At 50.1% G+C, this 19,163-nt stretch overlaps 1 protein-coding gene across 5 annotated transcripts in view; it reads left to right on the top strand.

Moving 5' to 3' along the window:
• RALY (RALY heterogeneous nuclear ribonucleoprotein) overlaps positions 1-19,163 on the top strand; it is a 139,964-nt gene that overhangs the window by 104,112 nt on the left and 16,689 nt on the right. For all 5 annotated transcript variants that reach the window (XM_087750264.1, XM_087750267.1, XM_087750266.1 and 2 more), the window contains one exon: positions 14,239-14,503. In XM_087750264.1, coding sequence (XP_087606390.1) covers positions 14,248-14,503 — 256 coding nt within the window. In that variant the 5' untranslated portion in view covers positions 14,239-14,247. The remainder of the gene's footprint in view (positions 1-14,238; positions 14,504-19,163) is intronic.

The following is a 19,163-nucleotide window of genomic DNA, read 5'->3' on the forward strand; positions in this document are numbered from 1 at the left end:
GTTGTGTTAACAAGAAGGTCTGCGGTGTTCCCCTGGCATCACCCAGACAGTTTGATAACATCTGGTGCATGCCCTTCCCCAGTGGTGGACGAGCACTGGGAGTTGCTGGTAGGCATCAGCTTTGCGTGTAACGCACACACTGGGGCTGGTCCCCAGGGCAAGGGTTAGAGAAAGGATGCTACAGAGACCTGGAGAGCTTCTACCTTCCTGCCATGGCTCAGGGGCCCAAAGCTTGGTACTGCCTTCCCTGGAGTGTTTGGGAGCCCTGTAAGGACAGGAGTGCCCATCTGGTGCAGGGAAGCTGTTCAGCATCCCATGGGAAGGGCAAGGTTGAGCAGCCTGTGTTTGTGAGGAGCTGCAGCATCCCCACGGAGCTGGGGAGTGCTTGGTGCCAGCGCTGGCCCCTGCCCTGGCAGGAAAATTTGACTTTAACTGGATGCCTCCATTAGGATGAGCTGTGGGGAGCACCCCCCTGTCCCAGAGCAGAGACAACAGGCCATGCCAGGCTCTGCTGGCTGAGATAAGAAAGGTGGCCCTGTGTCCTGCACCGCAGACAGATCTCTTGTACTGTGTACACACTGGCTGCTCTCCCAGCAAGCATGGGGTCTCCATGCTTCATATTCCTCCTCCTTGTGCCATCAGGAGGTGCTTCCCTGGGCTGGGGGCGAGGCACAGTGGGGTGAGCCGGGCTCTCCTGCCTGCTGGGGCTGGCAGGACCAGGGAAGATCACTGAGCCTTTCTCTGTCTTCAGGGGTTTGTGGCTGCCCCAGCGTGAAAGGCTTCATTGGAAGTGGTAGACGAGGTGGCACAGCGCTTGGTGCTAACTGTATCCTTTGTCACTGTGCTGCAAGCAAGAAAAATGAGCAAGCTGATTTTTTTTATTTAGTTTTTGACTGGGCTACAGAGCTCTTCTGGCCGCAACCTACCACTCAATGCTGGTCATGTCCCAGTGGCCCCAGCCATCAGCTCCTGCAGCCCTTCAGCCGTGTCTCCTGCTTGGGAAGCCAGGAGTTGCTCCATCTCCCCAGATGTGGGCCCAAGGCATAATTAACGTTGATAAAGCTGCGTGTGGTAGCCAGTGATGCCCTGCACACGTGCAAAGTGTTATTTATTCCTGACTCCCTCTCAGCCTGACGCTCCAACAGTGAAACCCGCCAGCTCTGACTAATGGTCCCAGCAGCTGTGTAGGATATTCGAGTTGCTTTTCGTTTACGCATTCGGTGGGTCCCTGGTAATTGGAACGTGGCAACTTCTAACACATAACAGATGATACAACAGTGGAGGGAATTTGTCATTGCTTCACTCCCCTACCGCAAGAAGGGCTCATAAGTCACAGCTGACAAATCTTTTAATGACTTTTAAACTTCATTTACAGAAAAGAATGACCATAATCAACAAACAATGATGGGTTACTAATCTTTCTGTATTATTAAAAAAGGAGTCTGTGTCTGTAGCTCCCTCTATGGGAGCTTAACGCTGCAAAGGGAAGGGTGATGCTGTCCTGGAGAAGGGCTGGCAGAGTGTGAAAGGATGAAAACCGCATCAACAGGGAGCCTCAAGAGTCTGTGAAGTCCTGAACCATCACACATAATCATGGTATGAAAGACTCACATGATGATATTGATGGAGAATGAGAGCAGTAGACAATGTACTTTCATCTCCAGCTTTGACCCACAGCCCGCTGACGTCGGTGGGAAAATCACCAGACCATCAGTCACCTCTGGTCTTCAGGCGATCCGATGCCAAGGGTAGCACAGCACAAGGGAGTGGGTGTACCCTCCATAAAACCAGGCTTTCTTTCAGTCTTTGCATCCATGTAGAACTGGAGAGGCAAAGACGAGTAGATGGGGAGCAGGAATTTTTTTTTCAGGAGGAAAAGGAATGGCTGCCAACATAGGTCTTGCTATAGCGGTCACCTCAAGCAGCTCAGCTGCTTTTCAAGTCCCCCTCTCCCATCACTGCAGGCTGCATCCCTCCCGTATGAGATGCTTTCCTTGGGGTGAGGGTGCCTCCCCAATCTCCGTGGAGCCTCGGAGGTGGTGTTCAGACAACCAAACCTCAGCAAATCCCACAAGTGCAATAGGAGCCCACATCCCAGCAATTTTACAGAGATATGTATCGTAATAATTTATGTCAATCTGCATATTTAAAGTGTCTGAATTAATTTTGAAAGGCAATCAGCTGATAATTAACTCTGAGAGACGAAAGGACCATGTCAAAAACTTCAGCTGTTAAAGAATTGAGGGTTAGTGTGCCAAGGACCACCACCTTTATCTTGCTCTGTGCTCCCTAAGGCTCCCCATCCCATGTCCTGCTCCCCCCACCACCAGCACAATCTCTGGGGAGTGAGCGCCTGGCTTCAGTGATAGCCGTGACATGAAGTCCTGTAGCAGGTGGGGGACACAATCAGCTGTTTTTCTCTGTAGGAAAACATGGACAAGCATTTTGGAGGAACAGTCTGGTCTGGGTCCCAGAGGGACACCTTTGATCTGCAGGTGGTAACTGCACTGACGGTATCCTCCTCAGCTTGTAGTTTTGCCAAGTCTCCTGGCATTTGGGGCTTTGCTAAAATCCCCAGCAGCAGAAATCACGTGGTGATGTGGAAATACCTGACTTCTGTTCAGTCATTCAGAAAAACCAGCCATAGCCCTCACGGCTTGGAAGAGGCAGGGACGGCCCCAGGAGCACAGCACAACCCAGGGAATGAGCAGGACCAGTTAGTTTGGCTGGGAACAGAGCAACGTTTTCATATTAAAGAAGCCTTGGCATCAAGATGCAGGACTTCTCCTTAGAAGACACCAGCGGAACTAAATAACGAGATTTGCATCAGTGAAGCTCCATCTGCAGCAGCTCCTCTGAGAGCTGAGTGGTTCTGGCAGGTGATTAAATTATCTGGTGGTGGGTTGGCAGCATGAAAGAGGGTCCCTTCTGGAGCCAAGATTTTCCCCCTACTTCAACGTTGCCCTATGGTAAGAGGTCCACATGTCCTTCTCACAGGAACCCACATCATGCCCTATGTAGGGTGGGACATGGCCCAACATTGGAGCTTGCGAGTGCTCCTGAGGTCACCCATTAAACATGGCTAGAGGGGTTTTGCATGAGGAGGTGAGCACTGGGCTCACGGACTAGAGCAGGAGGCTCTTCTGCAGCCAGCCTGGGAGCCCTGCTCTTCCACCACTCCATTTCTTCTGTGCCACATGCAGGGAGAGGCAAAAAACAGCAGCAAAGATGCCAGTTCATTAACAGCTAAGAAAGTTCCCAGAAAGTTCACTTGCTTTTCCTCATAAATAAATCATGTGCTGTTAAAACAACATTTGGGCTGGTGGGGGGGGTTGTTCATTAAGGAACATCAAGTCAATAGGTGGCTGATGAGAACCTGTCTCCACAGCGTACGAGTGAGAGAGTGGGGGATGGAAACTTTGTGTTTTCCTATTAGGCTGTGAATGATAAAGAATTAAAGAATAATTCTCAAGAAATTAGTCATGGCCAGCCATTAATGAGCATCTTGGTAACACACTAATGAGCTGGCTTCAGATGCCTGTAAAAAAAGACTTTAATTAGATTAATACATGTAGCATTGTCCATAGCCCAGTAGGTAATCACCAGGTTTTGCACCAGTGGGATTACGGATGACATTCTATTTAATTGCTGTTTCCTTTTCATTTTCTTTCCTTTTTTTTTTCTTTTAAAGATTCTTTCCTCCAAAGAATTTTGTTTCTGTTCTCGAACATAGCCTAAATGTTATCCATGGAATTCTGCATCTGAAAGCGCTGCCAGACTGGGCTTATCTGATTCAATTGACCTTTAAAATTTATTTTGCTGCTGTCAAAAAGAATGTTAGTCTGTTCACAAGAGATTTCCAAGATGATTAGAAGCAGAGACTCCTGAAAAGTCTACTTGTTGCATATTCTGCAATCAAAGGATGAGCCTAGCTTTCTTTTTTTAGGAGAAAAATGCCTTAATTTAAAAAATATTTTCATGGAAAAGCAGAGTCCAGAAAGGTTCAATGTGAATGGGGAATCTGTGTTCAAGTAGACAGTCAAAGAGCTGCTGAGGAGCTGCTTCTCATAGTCTGAAACCCAGGGAGTTGATCCATGCAGGCTTCAGAAGATGATACCCTAATTCTTGGTTCCAGCACAGTACTAATGGCACTAATTTTTGGCCCCAGATCCTGTCAGGACTATTCTCATGTTTCAAATGCCATGTTGTTAGCATGGGAGTGGAAACCCAAATTTAACCTGCCGATGTTGATACCTGCCTGAAAGTCCTGACCAGTGCATGACAGAAATCCTTGTTTTCAAAGGAATTCAGCTCTCAACCGAGGGGCAGGACTGAGGGTCAGGCGCACTTTGGATGCTCCTTGTTGTCACATTGCACTGCTGGTGGGACAGCTTTTGTCTGTCTTGACACAAGGAGAGACTTTGGCTTTATCAAGCAGATGGGAGAAAACACTGCCTTGGTGTGAAGGCAGAGCATCGTGACCCTGTGGTGAGGAGCATGTATATGTACTTACCTCCTGAATCTGCCTTCTGGGAGCCGTGTCCTGCCCCGCAGGGAGCCCCGTGAGCCATGGCCACACACGTGTGTGCAATGAGCTGTGCAGCGTTTGGGGGGAGCCCCACCTTTGTGGAGATGGGCAGGGTGAGGAGCAGTGCTGCAGCAGGAGCTGCTTGGATGGATCTCGGAGTTTCCAGCCATAGGTCATCCCTTTATCACACTTATTAGGAAGGATTTAAAACTCTAATGAATAGATTTTTAAGCTTTCTATAGGCATGAATGATATATAGGACACATGGTTACGAGCCACAGCTATAAACTATATGCTGATCTGATAAACTTTGTAACCATTGTAGCTTTAACAACTGATTAAATACTTATTAAAACAGCTATTGATTATTTATTGCTCCTTTATGAAGGATTTACCAGTTGCACTGAAATTTAAATCAGAGCCAGGTTTTCAAAGGATTGGCAGGATTTCTCCAGTTGAAAATGACTTGTTGTTTTAATTAAAAATTAAAAAAGGAGACTATTTGCATAGCAAGACAAATAGTTGAAGGAGATTATGAGGGAGCTAATTCTGTTCATGCTGCTGTGCGCTCAGCATCCACTCATCTGGGCAGCAGCACCCTGCATCAAACAGGAGTGAACCCCAAATTTGTGGAGGTAGCACTCCAAACCAGAGAGGTTCAGGAAACTAATTCTGCCTCACGTGCAGTCATCCAGCACAGCGGCACCAGCCGGGGGGGCTGCAGATGGGTCCCAGTGCTTCAGCAATAGGTGACATAAGCCAATGTGTAGTGGTGATGGTGTGCTGCAGCTACGCCGAGCCCAGAACCGCTCTGGGAGAGGATGCACCAATGTAAAAATTCACAGTGCGTCAGACATGGCGTAAAGTAAGATGGATCAAGGGGACAGAGTCAGCCCCTCCTGCCAGAGCCCTGCAAAATGCAGAACTCGGCATCTGCCACAAGCTAATGGTGTCAGTCTGGATTATTTGCTTACGTCCTGCAGCAAATGTGCTTTAATGAACCAGACTTGGCTGATGTTTTCTCTCCCTCCCACTCAGTAGCTTTGCTTTTTCCTCTGTACAGTCCAAGTGCGCAGGATGGGTGCAGCCTCCATCTAAACAGGGGTGACGGAGACAAGAGGTGGGCAGCAGGTACCCCCCCCTTCACCCACCCCGTAAATTGAGACCTGAGTGCTCGGTGGAGAGCAGGCAATGAGGTCAGGTTATAAATATGGCTGTGACCCCGAGCTCCCCAGGAGTTTCCAGCATGCTTGCAATGGCAGTAATTGCCTTTTCTGCCTCTCACCCCACCCCACCAGCGAGCAGGCTGGGGGTGCACAAGGAGTTGGGAGGGGGCACAGCCGGGACAGCTGACCCCAGCTGACCACAGGGCTATCCCACACCATATGGCGTCATGCTCAGCATATAAAGCTGGGGGAAGAAGAAGGAAGGGGAGGACATTCGCAGTGATGATGTCTGTCTCCCCAAGTAACCGTTACGTGTGATGGAGCCCTGCTTTCCTGGGGATGGCTGAGCACCTGCCTGCCGATGGGAAGTGGTGAATGAATTCATCATTTTGCTTTGCTTGCATGCATGGCTTCTGCTTTACCTATTAACCTGTCTTTATCTCAACCCCTGAATTTTCTCACTTTTACCCTTCTGATTCTCTCCCCCATCCCACCAGGGGGGAGTGAGCAAGCAGCTGTGTGGTGCTTAGTTGCTGGCTGGGGTTAAACCACAACAGGACCAGGAGCCAGGTCAGTGATTGCAACTGATGAAGCCTGAGTCTGGACGGGTCTGGGCTGACTGGTCTGCAAGGTGGAGCCCCGGGAAGTGTTTGGAAAAACTCACATACCCTGTACAAGGAGCCCCTTGTCTGATGGGAGATGGGACAGCCCAAAATAGCACTGGAGAGACCCAAGGACCCACTTCACCCGCAGCAAAAGCATCCTGTCTTACCAGGCTGTGCTCAGTTGCATTTTACAGGGGGAAACAGATTTGCAAAGGGACCCCACAGCTTCACAACAAGCTAGTCTGGCTCCTGCTGAGCTGATCTCCAGCTTTCTAGCCCTTCCACCTCACTCAGCATAGCAGAAATTTCCTCAAAAGACAGCCCTGGTCCTGCAGAACCAGTCTAATAATTGTGACATCTTTGTCTACCTCCTTTTTTTAATAACTTTCTGGTCCCTTAACAATCACTTTTGGGATACTCGAAGCTGTTTTCCCCAGAAAACCCAAGGACTGGTTTCCTTCCAGTTTATTCTATTTATTGAACCACACAACAGTGAACAGGGTCTTTCCGCTCTCCGGGAGGAGGGCTGAGCCCCTCTGGGTTTCTGTGCAGAACTTGTTGGGGACTCAGAAGTTATTAAAAAGATTGCAGGGTTTGTGTTGGTTATTACACTAATGCTTTGGAGCTTGGCTCTGGTGTTTGGGGACTCACTAGCAAATTATTCGCAACTCTCGGGGGAGGAATGATTGGCACCGGGGGTAGTAGGGACTTTGCTTTTAAATGCATGTACGTTTCTGTGCTATCGATGGTGCTGTGGCGGTGCAATCAGTGGAGTCCCTCTGTCTTGTAGCTGGCTGTGTTTCTTTTTAAAACTGTTTTTTTCAGCTAAAAGAAGGACTGTTTTAGTCAGAAATCCCTCAGAGCCGAGTGTCTGGGTTGATCTCTACCTGAAGCGGGATGCTCGCCGTGTGACAGCCATGCCAATTTGTTTGTGCTAGGGCATGTTAACTGCCCTGTTCCTCCCTAAAAATCTTGCCACTTGCAAGTGGCAAGAAAGGTGTCCAGACATTAAAGGTTTGGGCAACCTCCAAAAAGCAGTGAGGTGGTGCAGAATTGAGGTGGTGCAAGAGTACACAAGATGGTTAAAGAAGGCCTGAACCAACTGCATCATTCAGGCTTCCTCCAGCGTGTGAGCAGGGGTGCACCAGCCTTGTCGTCGGTGCTGGGGACCACCCAGTTCTCACTGAAGCATAGTGGGTGCACCACAGGCTGTAACATCCATCGTGTGCTGGCAAGACACAGGTTTGCTGGTGCTTTTTTTGGCACCCCAAATGCTGAATTTTCCCCAAACCTGGCAGGGAGCGGATTTGGCCCTTCGACCCATGCCAGAGGTCCCTGCAGGACATCTTCATTTGTCATCTGGCTCCCAATGGAAAGCCACCAAGTTGGGAAAACTTGTTACTGGACAGAGATGGGGACAGGATGAAAAACCACATCTCCCCTTTTGTGAACAAGTGTGATAAGAAGAGAATAACAGCCTGGCTACGTGTTGCCGTCACGCTGAAATAAAGAGCACTTTCTGCAGGAGAGAGTGGTGGGGCTCGGTGGTTTTTCTTTGCCTTCTTCTTTGACAGTGCATCACTAAGACTGAGGCCCCTGGGGTTTTCAGACACCTGGCTCTCAATTAAACAGCTAATCTGTGAAGCAAGGCACTTAAAGCAGGGAGGAAAAATAGCTTATCAAGTAAACCAGCTCTGGCCTTGGGCAGTTACCAGATTGAATATCAATATTTTTAAGGGATTCCTGAATGTTAGCGGCACCAGGGACCGTGTCATTGTTTCCAGCCATGCTGTCCTAGGAAGAGAGGAGAAGCGCTGGCGGGGGTGGGACTTGGTTGGTGGGTGTCCGGACCAGGGGCACGTGCAGGCAGGCACAGCCTTTCCTTGAGTGTGGGAGCTGCTTGGGAGCTCAGAGTGCTTCTCACCACCCCTAATAAATGGCACGGTGGGGTCCTTGACTTTTTGGGGTACAAAGCTCAGTTAATCCCATGTTGTGTTTTCTTCTCAGCCTGGTGGTGGCAAACAGGTTTCCTTGTGCCATGCACAGCAGGGTGGTAAATCCACGGAGAGCTGCGGCCTTGGGATCTGTGGTAGGGTCAGGTTGCAGGGATGATGGTCAAAGGATGGTCAGACAGCCCTGTGGCGGCAGAGCCTGGGTGCAGACGGACATGTTTCTGGGGTCACCGTGGTGTGGCTCGACTGCTGTCCCCTGCAGAGCTCGCAGGGTGCCACTAGTACAGGCACCTGCCCCATACAGAGGGACACGGGACACATGGGAGGGAAGGAACTTCTGGCAATCTCATCCTTAAGTCCATCTGTCTTTTTTGAGCGATTGGGAACGGAAGGTGTCATTATGACATTTCTGTAAGCTTTCATGAGGTTGGTGGCATAAACCCCCAGACCTCTCCCATCTGGGCCTCAGTTTCCCTTGCAGGGATAATCATACTAATCTGTCCTGGACGTTCTTTGAGGTCCTACAGATGAAGGACCCGTTTATACATTCGTTTATCTATGTCCAAGTATTACTAGTTGCATTTTGTCTTGTTCTCTTTTCCAACTCAAGTCTGTCTTGTTGCAGTTCTGGGTTGGGGGATGAAAGGCAAAATAATAGCTGTGAAAATGCATCTGCTGAAGACAGTATAGTTATTAGGCTATTAATCTATAACCAGTGATATGTGTCTCTGCTGTGTATATTTTTCTAATCAGACATATCACCAAGACACTCTGCTCTGACTCATGCCCGCTGGTTTCTACATGGTGTATCAAAGAGGCAGCGGCTTGAGGAGAGAGACATTGTACTTCGTAGCGCTGCTGTGCCGAGCTGTTTTGTTTCACGTGGAAGGGACACTAAGCAGATGTGGCTGATGCTGCGCTGGATTTAATCTGAGCACAACACAAAGTGCTCTGATGGAAGGCAGTTAGGTGGAGTATGAAATATTAATATGCGATCAGTAAAATGTCCTTTCCAGTTGTTGCAGTAAGGGGGCTAATAAGTGATGTGAAATGAATATTGTTTGTAAGAAGAAACCCGAAATGAATGGGACAGAGAAGGCAAGGGAGGCTGTTTTCTGCAGGGGATGCGGGGCTTGTGGGGGGACAGCAGAAGAGCACTTTGCACAGGGTTTTTGACCACCCAGTGCTGACTGTTTTGTAAGCTGCTAAATGAGAGCCGTGCAGGCCACTTGTTAAATGGTCATTGATGGTGCCTGAAATCTCAGCATGATGCCGTGCTAGAAGCCCAGAGTTTCAGCTCCCCAGCCTTGGACAACACTCCCTGCCAAAGCCCTGCTCCCTGCCTGGGCAGGGGTAGCAGTCAGTGGCAGATGGCACTCGAGAGCATCCCATCCGCAGAGATGTCGGGTCCTCGTTGGCTTCCTCCCAAGTCTTTCCCAGCAGCGTGACCGTCACCTTCCCTGACCTTGAGTTTGCCATCTGGTGGCCCCATCCCATCACTTATCAGCCACAGGCACATCTCCTGCACAGACCTGCAGTGTCCTGAGATGGCCTCGATGCACAGAGCTGCTGGAGCTTCCACCAGGGAGCCAAGGGAAAGGCTCTACCGAGGGAGCAGTTATGCTGAGCTACCCGCCCCGTCACCGGTCCCCGCAATGGGTGGTGAAAGTGAGCTCTCCCATCTCCAGCTCCTACAGCCACAGGCTTTATCAGGTTGGGGGGACCCAGCATCCCAGTTGAGGAGGAGGGGAGACAGCGCAGGGGAGAAGCACATGCTGGTCCAACTGCAAGAAGCGTGGGGGAAGGTCACAGGAGACAGACAAGGAGGGTGCAAGGTGGGGTTGGGGGAGCAGGGACCTGGGAGAGGCGCAGGTTCCCCTACACCCCCCCACCTCGATGGTGGCCAAGCTCATACCTTGGGAGATGCTGTGGAAGATGTCCTTCTCCAAGTGAAAATCCATCTGGTGCCTTAGTGCCCACCTGAGAAATGCATTGTCTTCATCCAGCTCTTTTATTTTTAAAACAAACCCACGGGGTGGAGGATCCATTGACAGCAGCAGAGCTGGCTCATGTTGCACCCGCTGAGAGAGGGCAGCCCACTAGATTTGGGGGAAGAAGAAACATGTTTTATGTCCCCACGCACCCCCATCCTGCCTGAATCCTCCAGCCAGCCCTTTCTATTCCCATGCACGGAGGCAGCTTAACCCACATCCCTCCTTAACACCACAGAGGCTTAAGGAGCTCAGCGCCCTGGTGTAATTGGTGTTTGTAGCTGCAAACAGCTGGTCAGAGATTCAGACTTTTGTAAATAACACACATCTGGGCTCATTAGAATTGGGGAAGGTTTGGGCAAACAGCAGCCTAGGGTTTCCCTAAGCTGTGGCTTGGGGTAGCAGCAGTAAAACTCTTCAGAGATGGGGTGGGAAAAGAGAGACAGGGGTATATTTTATTTGAGCACTATATTTTACTTCGAGGAAGAGAGCATTCCTCCTGCTTGCCTGTGGCCGGGCCAGACCTGGAAATGGTATGGCCAAATTTGACCAACCTACTCGCTTTCTGTGGCAAAGTGTGTGGCCGAGGAGATGACATGGGTGGTGTCTGCCTTGACTTCAGGAAGGCTTTTGATGTGATCTCCCACAGCATCCTGGCATCCAGGTTGGGACACAGCAGTCTGGATGGGTGGCCTCCAAGAGCAGTGCAAGCTGGATGGTGGGGCTCCAGGGCAGTGATAAGGGCTCATAATCTGCCTGGAGGCCAATTGCAAAAGGAGTTCCTCTGGGGACTGGGAATGGGGGAAAGGAGGGCCATGGGTGGGTAGCAAATTGATTGGAGACTTACGTAAACTCTGGCAGATGAGCAAGGATGGGAGTGCATCGTCTAGAGGGGAAGCAGCTAAGTGGGGCCAAAGATGTCCCTGTGACATGGGCCAGTGTGGGCAAGAGAGGTGCCAGGGCAGATTTACTCTAAAATAGAAAATACAGGCATCAGGAACCGGAAACTCCAGGAGTCACCAAGAGTAAAGGCACATGTTGAAGTCACTGTCCTGCAACATCACTGAGACCCCAGGGCAGGGAGAGCCGTGGGTTCACAAAGGGTCGGATGTGTCCTTGGGTACCAAGACCATCCAGAGCTACCTGGATACAGGTACCCTGAACATGTAGGCTCTCTGAAGGTCCTGCACAGCCTTAAGTGGTCCTGGGGGGGGGGGTTTAAGATGGAGATTTCCTGGGGACTGGCCATCCTGGAACAGCCTCTAGCCGGGCTTTGTGCAGGTACTCGGGATTTCTGAGAATTGAGTCCTTGAGGCTCAAGCTGGGTACCCAAAGTGACCGAATGGCTGGAAACAGCCTTGGCTCTTCCTCTGTTTCTCCATCTCTGCACCAGGAATGGGGACAGCTTCCTCTGTGAACCTCTTCCAGACTGCACTGCAAAAATGTGTTAAAATAGATAGTATTAAGCAAATGTTATTATATAAGTTGAAACTTTGAGCAACCTGAAGAGGTTGGGCACCCCTTGCCAAAGATGTGAGGATTTAATTCACTTAGATGCCTTTAAAAGTCCTGTCCTTTGGTTACTTTTTTCCAGTGTTTTTTAGGAAGACTGTGCTGTCAGGAATTGTTTTTAAAAAAATAAACCAAAAGTCTCATCTCTTTTAATCAGTAGGGGTGAAAGGGAAAATATAACAAGCCAGACTCAGACAAAGTCTAACTTTTTTTTGATTGGATTTAGCAGGGAGATCATTTCCAACCTCAATGGTAGGTTAATAGAGTCACAGGGGTTAGAGCCAGACGAGATTTATTGTGCCGTTGCATCCTCCCCCTGCTCCACGCAGACGATCAGCCTTGCCGGGTATCTCCAACGCTCTGTATGGTCTGCCTTTAAATGATGAAAGGAATTGAGTGTCCAGTCCTTTGTGCTTTGAAAATTAAAAAGGCGGAGGTCTGGACATCATAGCTTGTCTGTTCAGAGCTCATTGATTGCAGTCGGTGTTCAAATGCTCCATGTCTTCCTGGGTTGGGCTGCAAGCACCATCTGTGGGCAGGGCTGGGCAAGTCTCCTCTCTTGTCTCTTTACTCCATGCTGGACTGAAGTTTCAGATCCTGGAGATACAGAGCTAGCGGCAGCGAGCCCTAACGCTTGTCTGTGTGGGTAGAAGTACCCTCAGGCAAAAATAGGACTATGGGCAGAAGCAGCCCCCCCCCGGGTGTCCTGAGAGGCCAGTAGCTGAGCAGGCTCCATCAGAAGGACATCCGTCACCCAAGAAGCCAAAATGGGGCTCACCTGGCAAAGGGATGAGATAGGTATGATGAAGTTATTCCCCCCTAATACGTTTAGGGGGAGATAGGAGCAACCAGAGATTTCATGTCCTGTGTGGAAGCTCTGTGCAGAAGACAGGGAAGAAGGAGGACTTAGGTTCTTTGCAAGTCTTGGGTGAAACCCTAAAAAGCACATCAGGAAATGTTGCAGCTTTTTCCCAGGCCCCTGCCTGTCTGGTGAGGAGTGTAGGAAAGACTAACTGTGTTTTAGGGCTCGGCAAAGCCAGAGTATTGCACACTGCTGGTGTCAGTGCCTCAGGCAGGCTGGGCTGTGGGCAAGTGGAGCCTGTCAGGGCTTGGGGACCAGGCAGACCAGTTCCACAGGAGCTGCCTCCATGCAATCGGGCAGCTGCCACCATGCCCACCTCGGACCAAGCTACTCAGACAAACTTGGGCTTTGAGCCAAGAGAGCCGAAGCCCCAAAGCCAGGCAGTGCTTTAGCTCTGCCCAGTGCCAAGGCAGACACTGGGGACTATCAGGGAGGGGACACCATGGCCCTGTGGTAGCAGCGTGTCCCCTGTGCTATAGGCTCAGTGATTGCCTCGGGTCATGGACACCGTGGTGGCATTGCCCCGGGAGCTGGGAGTACCTGCCAGCGCTGCTGGAAGGGGCTGGGGAAGAGCAGCACTGCAATGTGCATCATAAAATGCCTTCCACTGCTCTGAGCTGACTTCTCCCAGGTAAATACCACACACTATGTATGCGGCACACAGTAGCGATCCCAAAGCATCCACTTTGTTTCTGGAAGATGAAAATCAAACATATCTTTGGCCAGCTGTAATTTTTGCTGCAGAAATGTGAGCAGGCAGTGTAATAGGCAGCCAGATTAGCTTTAATTTCACACAATTTCCAGCCCTGTCCCTGGCTTCTCTTTGTCCTCAGAGGTGAAGCCTGTTCTCAGGGGCTGCCCGTTAAATACTCTAGGCAAGAAACCCAGGGGTCATGCCTTGCAGCTATGGGAAGCAGGTTGGAATGGCTTCTAGCTGATCTGGCTGATGGCTTAGTGATTCCCAAGCTAACAGTGACACCTCCTGTTTGCACAAAATTCAGCTCAAAGCCCAACGTGTAAATGTGCAGGCAGGCAGCAGAGTGCAGATGGGAGCACATGGGCTGCTCCACCACTTAAATCTTTCCATTTGCATCCAGAAAACTCAAGTCCTCTTCCAGCTGCAAGTGTGAATCTGTGGGGACGAGGCTGTCCCTGTGCATGGTGAGAGCTGGCCTGTGCTGGGAGGTGCTCAGCGGGGGAAAGCCCAGAGAGGAGGGCATGAACAAAGGAGCTGAATGCGAACTGCTTTAAAAAGAGCAGTCCTTTGAAGTGTAATTAAGTATAGAGTGGTAAAAGCTTTCCTATAATAGCATTAAAGCTTTTACTTAGATGTAAAATTTATTTACATCTTGTTTTGTCCCCCAAAAGCAACCAGCTTGCACCCAGAGTCTCAGCCTGATATATATAGGTTTCCAGCAAAAGTTTTGCGCTGGCTGCGACATCACCCCTCCCCAACACACAGGGGCTCTCTGGAGACAGGATTCCCCCCAGTTATGACTAGTTGAAGTTGAGGAGCTGGTTCCCTTGCTCCAGGCTTGCTGGGAGATTTATCCCCTGCCCCTTTTTATAAGACTCCAGCAATTCCCTTGCATACCTTCCTGACTCCCAATTTGTTCATTCAGGTGTTCAAGATGTCATTGAAGGTGCAGACAAGCAACATCACGAACAAGAATGACCCCAAGTCCATCAACTCCAGAGTCTTCATTGGCAATCTCAACACAGCCGTGGTCAAGAAGTCAGATGTGGAGACCATTTTCTCCAAGTATGGCCGAGTGGTGGGCTGCTCCGTTCACAAGGGCTATGCCTTCGTACAGTACTCCAACGAGAGGCACGCACGTGCTGCTGTCCTGGGTGAGAACGGGCGTGTGCTTGCAGGCCAGACGCTTGGTAAGTCTTTTCTTAAGCCATTTTAGGTGTCCGGGTGCAACATGGGTTGGTTGCTCCCTAGGGGATGGTCAAGAGATGGCCAGTCCAAGGTCAAACTGGGACATCAGTCTGCAGGTCAGGGTCAAGTCCAATGATGGTGAGCAGGTCAGACAACCCAGTGATGACCAAGCAGGTCGAGGCAGTGACAAGGCAGGTGTGGGGCCAGGCTGGGAAGTCAGCCAGTGGGTCAGGATCGGCAGGGTCCATGGCCAGGCACAGGCACGGCTGTGACAGAGCTGGAGACCAGCACTACTACAACACAGCTCAGGTAGGGGCTGAGGGCTCCCGGGTCCTGTGTGGGTAGGGGACAGAAGGCAGGCTTGTCATGGTCCTTCAGGCATATTAGCACCCTCAGGGCTGTGACACTGTGGCCCAAAAACCTCATGTTACCGGCTGCGATTGTAGAAGCTAAAACACAGTTCTGAATCATCCCGTGTCCTTGTCCTTGATCTGGTGGGGAAGAACAAGGGTGGGAAAAGACATTGCCTGGTTCCTTTTCTGGACCAAGCCTTATCCTTTGCCTGTCGAGAGGTGATAGTCTAACTCAGACTAGCTCAGACTAACTTGAGCCAGCTGATGTTAAATGAGATAGATAACTTCCCCCCAGACACATGAAAGTCTCTCATCTGCACTGCTGTGTGATAAGAAATAACAAACGAAACCACCCCAGCTGCTCCCAGCTGCATCCTTATTTTGCAGATTGCTCTGAAGTGTCACATGCTGAGAAGCTCTTGTCACCAGCTCTAAGTTGAGAATTGGAACTGGCAACAGTATTTTTAATGAAACATTGTTATTTCCAAGCCTGCTGCAGGCAGTGGTCATTGGGTACCCAGGAAAGCGATTTGCAGCCCATTCCCACCCTGCTTCTGGCACAGCAGTCTGAAATAAATAAAAAGTTTCATGTTAGATCTGATCTTTAAGACAGTGTGCTGTTTCCATCCATGGTTTATTCAAATACCAGAAACTTCTTTTCACTTCTCTTACGGTCCAGAGAGCGAAGCTGCAGACCGAGGCGAAGCGCAGTGTGCCAGGGATGCTTCCAGCCCAGGACGTGTGCAGAGTCTGTAGATATGACAGAGAGGGCCTTGGGGAGCAAGGGAGCTCGTTGTGATGCTCCAGACAGATACAGGAGATGCAGCTAAGAGACAGGCAACACTTGCCCACTTAGCTGAAAAGAGAGATGAAAGGTTTACCATGATAGGAACATCTTACTCTCCTCTCAGTGCTGATCTCAGAGGTCTGGCATGCCAACAAGACAAAAGGATTGTATTATAACTGGGAGTCCTATACATGTACTGGATGAGGTGCAAATTCAGCTCCCTTTCATCTGCCTTCCCTTCATGGGCCAATCTTACCACACAAGGGCTCAGCAGGCTTTCCTTTGCTGTTCATGGCCCAGTATAAACACGGGGATGCTCCCCTTTGAGGACAATCCAGCAGAGAAGAAGAGCTGAACAATGTGGTTAGAAAATGTCTTTGTACACAACGAGGTAGAAAGTCCCCTCCTAAAAAAGAGGAATGTGGAGAGGAAGGACAGGATGGGACAGGCAAGGGACATGGCCAACACATTGCTGAAGAGACTGTCCCTGCTTCTGTTCATGGGCAGGGTTTGGGGGGGTCCTTTGAGGTGATGATAAAGCTTCCCTCCCTAGGTGGGCAGCAGGAAGGTAGGCTGCTTTCTGCCCTGGCAGCTCCAGCCAGTAACTTCAGCAAGGTGCAGCCATGCGATTCTGTGGAAGAGCTGCAAACCGTGACTGCCAGGCAAATGGCCGCGTTTGGCATGGCAGGAGTTCATGGGCGATCACTGCCTGCACGGTGGGGCAGCATGGCTCAAGGTAGTGCCTGGTGTAGAGGCAAAGTACCCCCAACCTGCTCAGGGGCAGCAGCTTGTTGATAGTGCAAGGCCACCTGTCCTCAGTGCCAGCAGGTGGTCACTCAGCAGGACAGCATCCCCACCAAATCCAGAGCCACTCCTGCAAGCACTTGCTGTAATGACTCAGTTGTAGCAGCCCTGTATGGCACAGTTCGAGTGAAACTGTCTTTCCTGCCTTAGCTGTTCAGATGGGAAAGAGAATTTGCACCAACGTTTAAGAAATGTTGTGGGAAAGCATCATAGTTTCGCATGTGCTGTGCCTGACTTGTCTGAGTGGGCTTGTAGTCTAAGGATCTCATATCTCCCCCAGCATCCATCAAGGCTTTTGCAAATCCTTCTAATAGATCATAGAAAAGCTGGTCCTTGCAGAAACCCTTAAGTCAATGACTCCAGCTCTCGGTGGTACTTGCCCCTCCAGGAGCACAGCTGGCTGTGCTGCCATGGGACAGTTACATGCACTGGTGGTGGCAGGAGGGTTCAGCCCTCCATCTGCTCCCGAGTGCCAGTGATGATTTGCAGGTAACATTTTCCAGCACATACCAGAATGAATGAGCAAAGCAGCAGCATCTTTCTAGTTCGCATCTCCCAGCTAAGGTCAGCTCTCAAGCTAAATGGTCTAATAGCATTTCTTCCATTTTTTCTTTTTCCTTCTTCTTCCTTTGTCACCAGATAAGGAGGTGATCGTATTGTCATCAGATATGGAGGTCACTCATCCCTGGAGGTGTCTAAAAGACGGGTAGATGTGGTGCTTGAGGACATGGTTTAGTGGTGGACTTGGCAGTGATAGGTTAATGGTTGGACTTGATGATCTTAAGGGTCTTTTCCAGCCTTAATGATTGTATGATTCTATGACTCTGTGATAAGCAAACAATCCAACTTGCATTTTAATTGATCAGCAAGATACTGAACGCATCACAAAACAGAAGTGTTTGAAACCATGGCTGTAGCCCATCATGTGCTGGGACATGGACTGCTCTGCCAGGCAGGTCCTGGCAACCTCTGTGCTTTCTCCAGAGGCTCGCAGGCACCCCAGTCATTGCAGGAGGCAGTTGCCATTCCAGTGAGGGAATCTCTGCACTGGAATCTGGATCCACACCATAACCTGACCCTACCATGTTGGCTAGACAAAGCACCACCTCCCCATTTAGTGCGGGCAAAGATGCCTGAATATAAGCAGGAGGGATAGATACTGCCATGGGGTGGGCAGATGGATGCAGCAATGCAGAGGAGGGAGCCAGAATGGGAACGAGATGCAAAATCTGTCCAGGCTGATGTGCATGCTGAGCTCTTGTCTCTCCTTGTTCACTACCAAGGGAATCCTGAGGGATCTGACTGCTCCTCACCACTATAGGTTGAAAGTATAAATTTCCTGATCTGTGTACGTGCCCTGATAAAGGCTCCCCAGTGCTATTTCTAGCAGCGCATGCCAGCAAATTGAGCTAATTGTTGTCATTATCCACCATTGGGCTTTCATTGCGTCTACCTTGAAGGGTGTTAATCAGCATGGTGCTGTCATTAACTCTTCGTTTTTCAAGAAAAGTGACTGGCAGCTGGCAAGATGCACCCTGACAGCAAAAAGGGTTCACGACAAGGGAACTGGAGCTGAGCAGGGATGTGTTCTGGGACGCACCAAGGAAGCATTTATTCCTCTCTGCAGCAAACAGCATTGCCAGAAGCGTTGCATTGCTCAACAGACTCAGAAAGGCAACTGCATGCATAATGTTCACGCTGGCAGCAGTTGTCCACCGACCTGTCCTATGGCTGTGTGCATCCTTGCTAGCGTTCAGGCTCGCCAGTCTTCTGCATTCCCCTTAGCAGTTGAGGATGGAAGGATGGAGGGTGAAAGGTACCAAAGAAAACACATGCTCTGATCTGAATGTGCCTCCAGAGGAACATTCAATGTAGTGGCTGAGCGACACCCTAATACCACACTCGTTATGCAAGTTTATAAACAGGCTAAGCTCCAGCTTCAGTAGGAATGATGTCTCTTGCTAGACCCTAAAAGGCAGTCCGAGGAGTTGCACAGCAGGACATTTGGGCAGTGGGAGCATGTCTGCGCTCCTCCGGAGCCGTGTCCCACGTGTGCAGCCTGTACTCCTCCTGCTCAGGTTGTTTCAGCAGTGCTGCAGCTTCCTTGTGCTCCTGAAGATGATTTTCTTGGTTAATAATGAAGTCAGCACCCTGTTCACTTGGATCACTTTGCAAGCTCTTTATTTTGATGGTGAGTGGGCCAGCCTGTCCACATTTCTCCATGAAGCCTCTTCATGCAGCATGAGAAAAGCAACGATTAGTAAGCTTAAACCTGCTGAGTTTCATGGCATATCCTGCAAGCCCTGAAGAGGTGAGAACTTAAATACCCCAGCTGGCAGTCACAGATCCACAAACCCTGCGCCCCAGACGGAGACCTTCAAATCCACCTGCACCTCAGAGGCTGTAACTCGTGCCACCAGCTTAGCACAAGGACCTGCCCCAATGTTGGCGAAAGCCCCTGTCCAGCCCAGTGCAAACGATGCTTTTGGTCTCTGTAAGGAAATCCTGTCTTGCTTGGCTCAGATCTGGCATGCCCAGACGTCTGACATCTATTTAGACAGAAAGGACCTGAAGAACAGAAAAAGTTTAGGGCTGATTGGAGAAGCCAGCAGGGAATTTGCTCACTCCTGGGACAAGAAACGAAGAAGGGGTGAGACCTCGTACTCCCAACAGCTCATCTCTCTGCGGTTCTGCAGCCACACTCTGTGTTAGATTGCC

This window comes from Nipponia nippon, unplaced genomic scaffold (assembly GCF_047370975.1).
Source record: "Nipponia nippon isolate SJK-2023a ecotype South Korea unplaced genomic scaffold, ASM4737097v1 scaffold_13, whole genome shotgun sequence".
NCBI lineage: Eukaryota > Metazoa > Chordata > Aves > Pelecaniformes > Threskiornithidae > Nipponia > Nipponia nippon.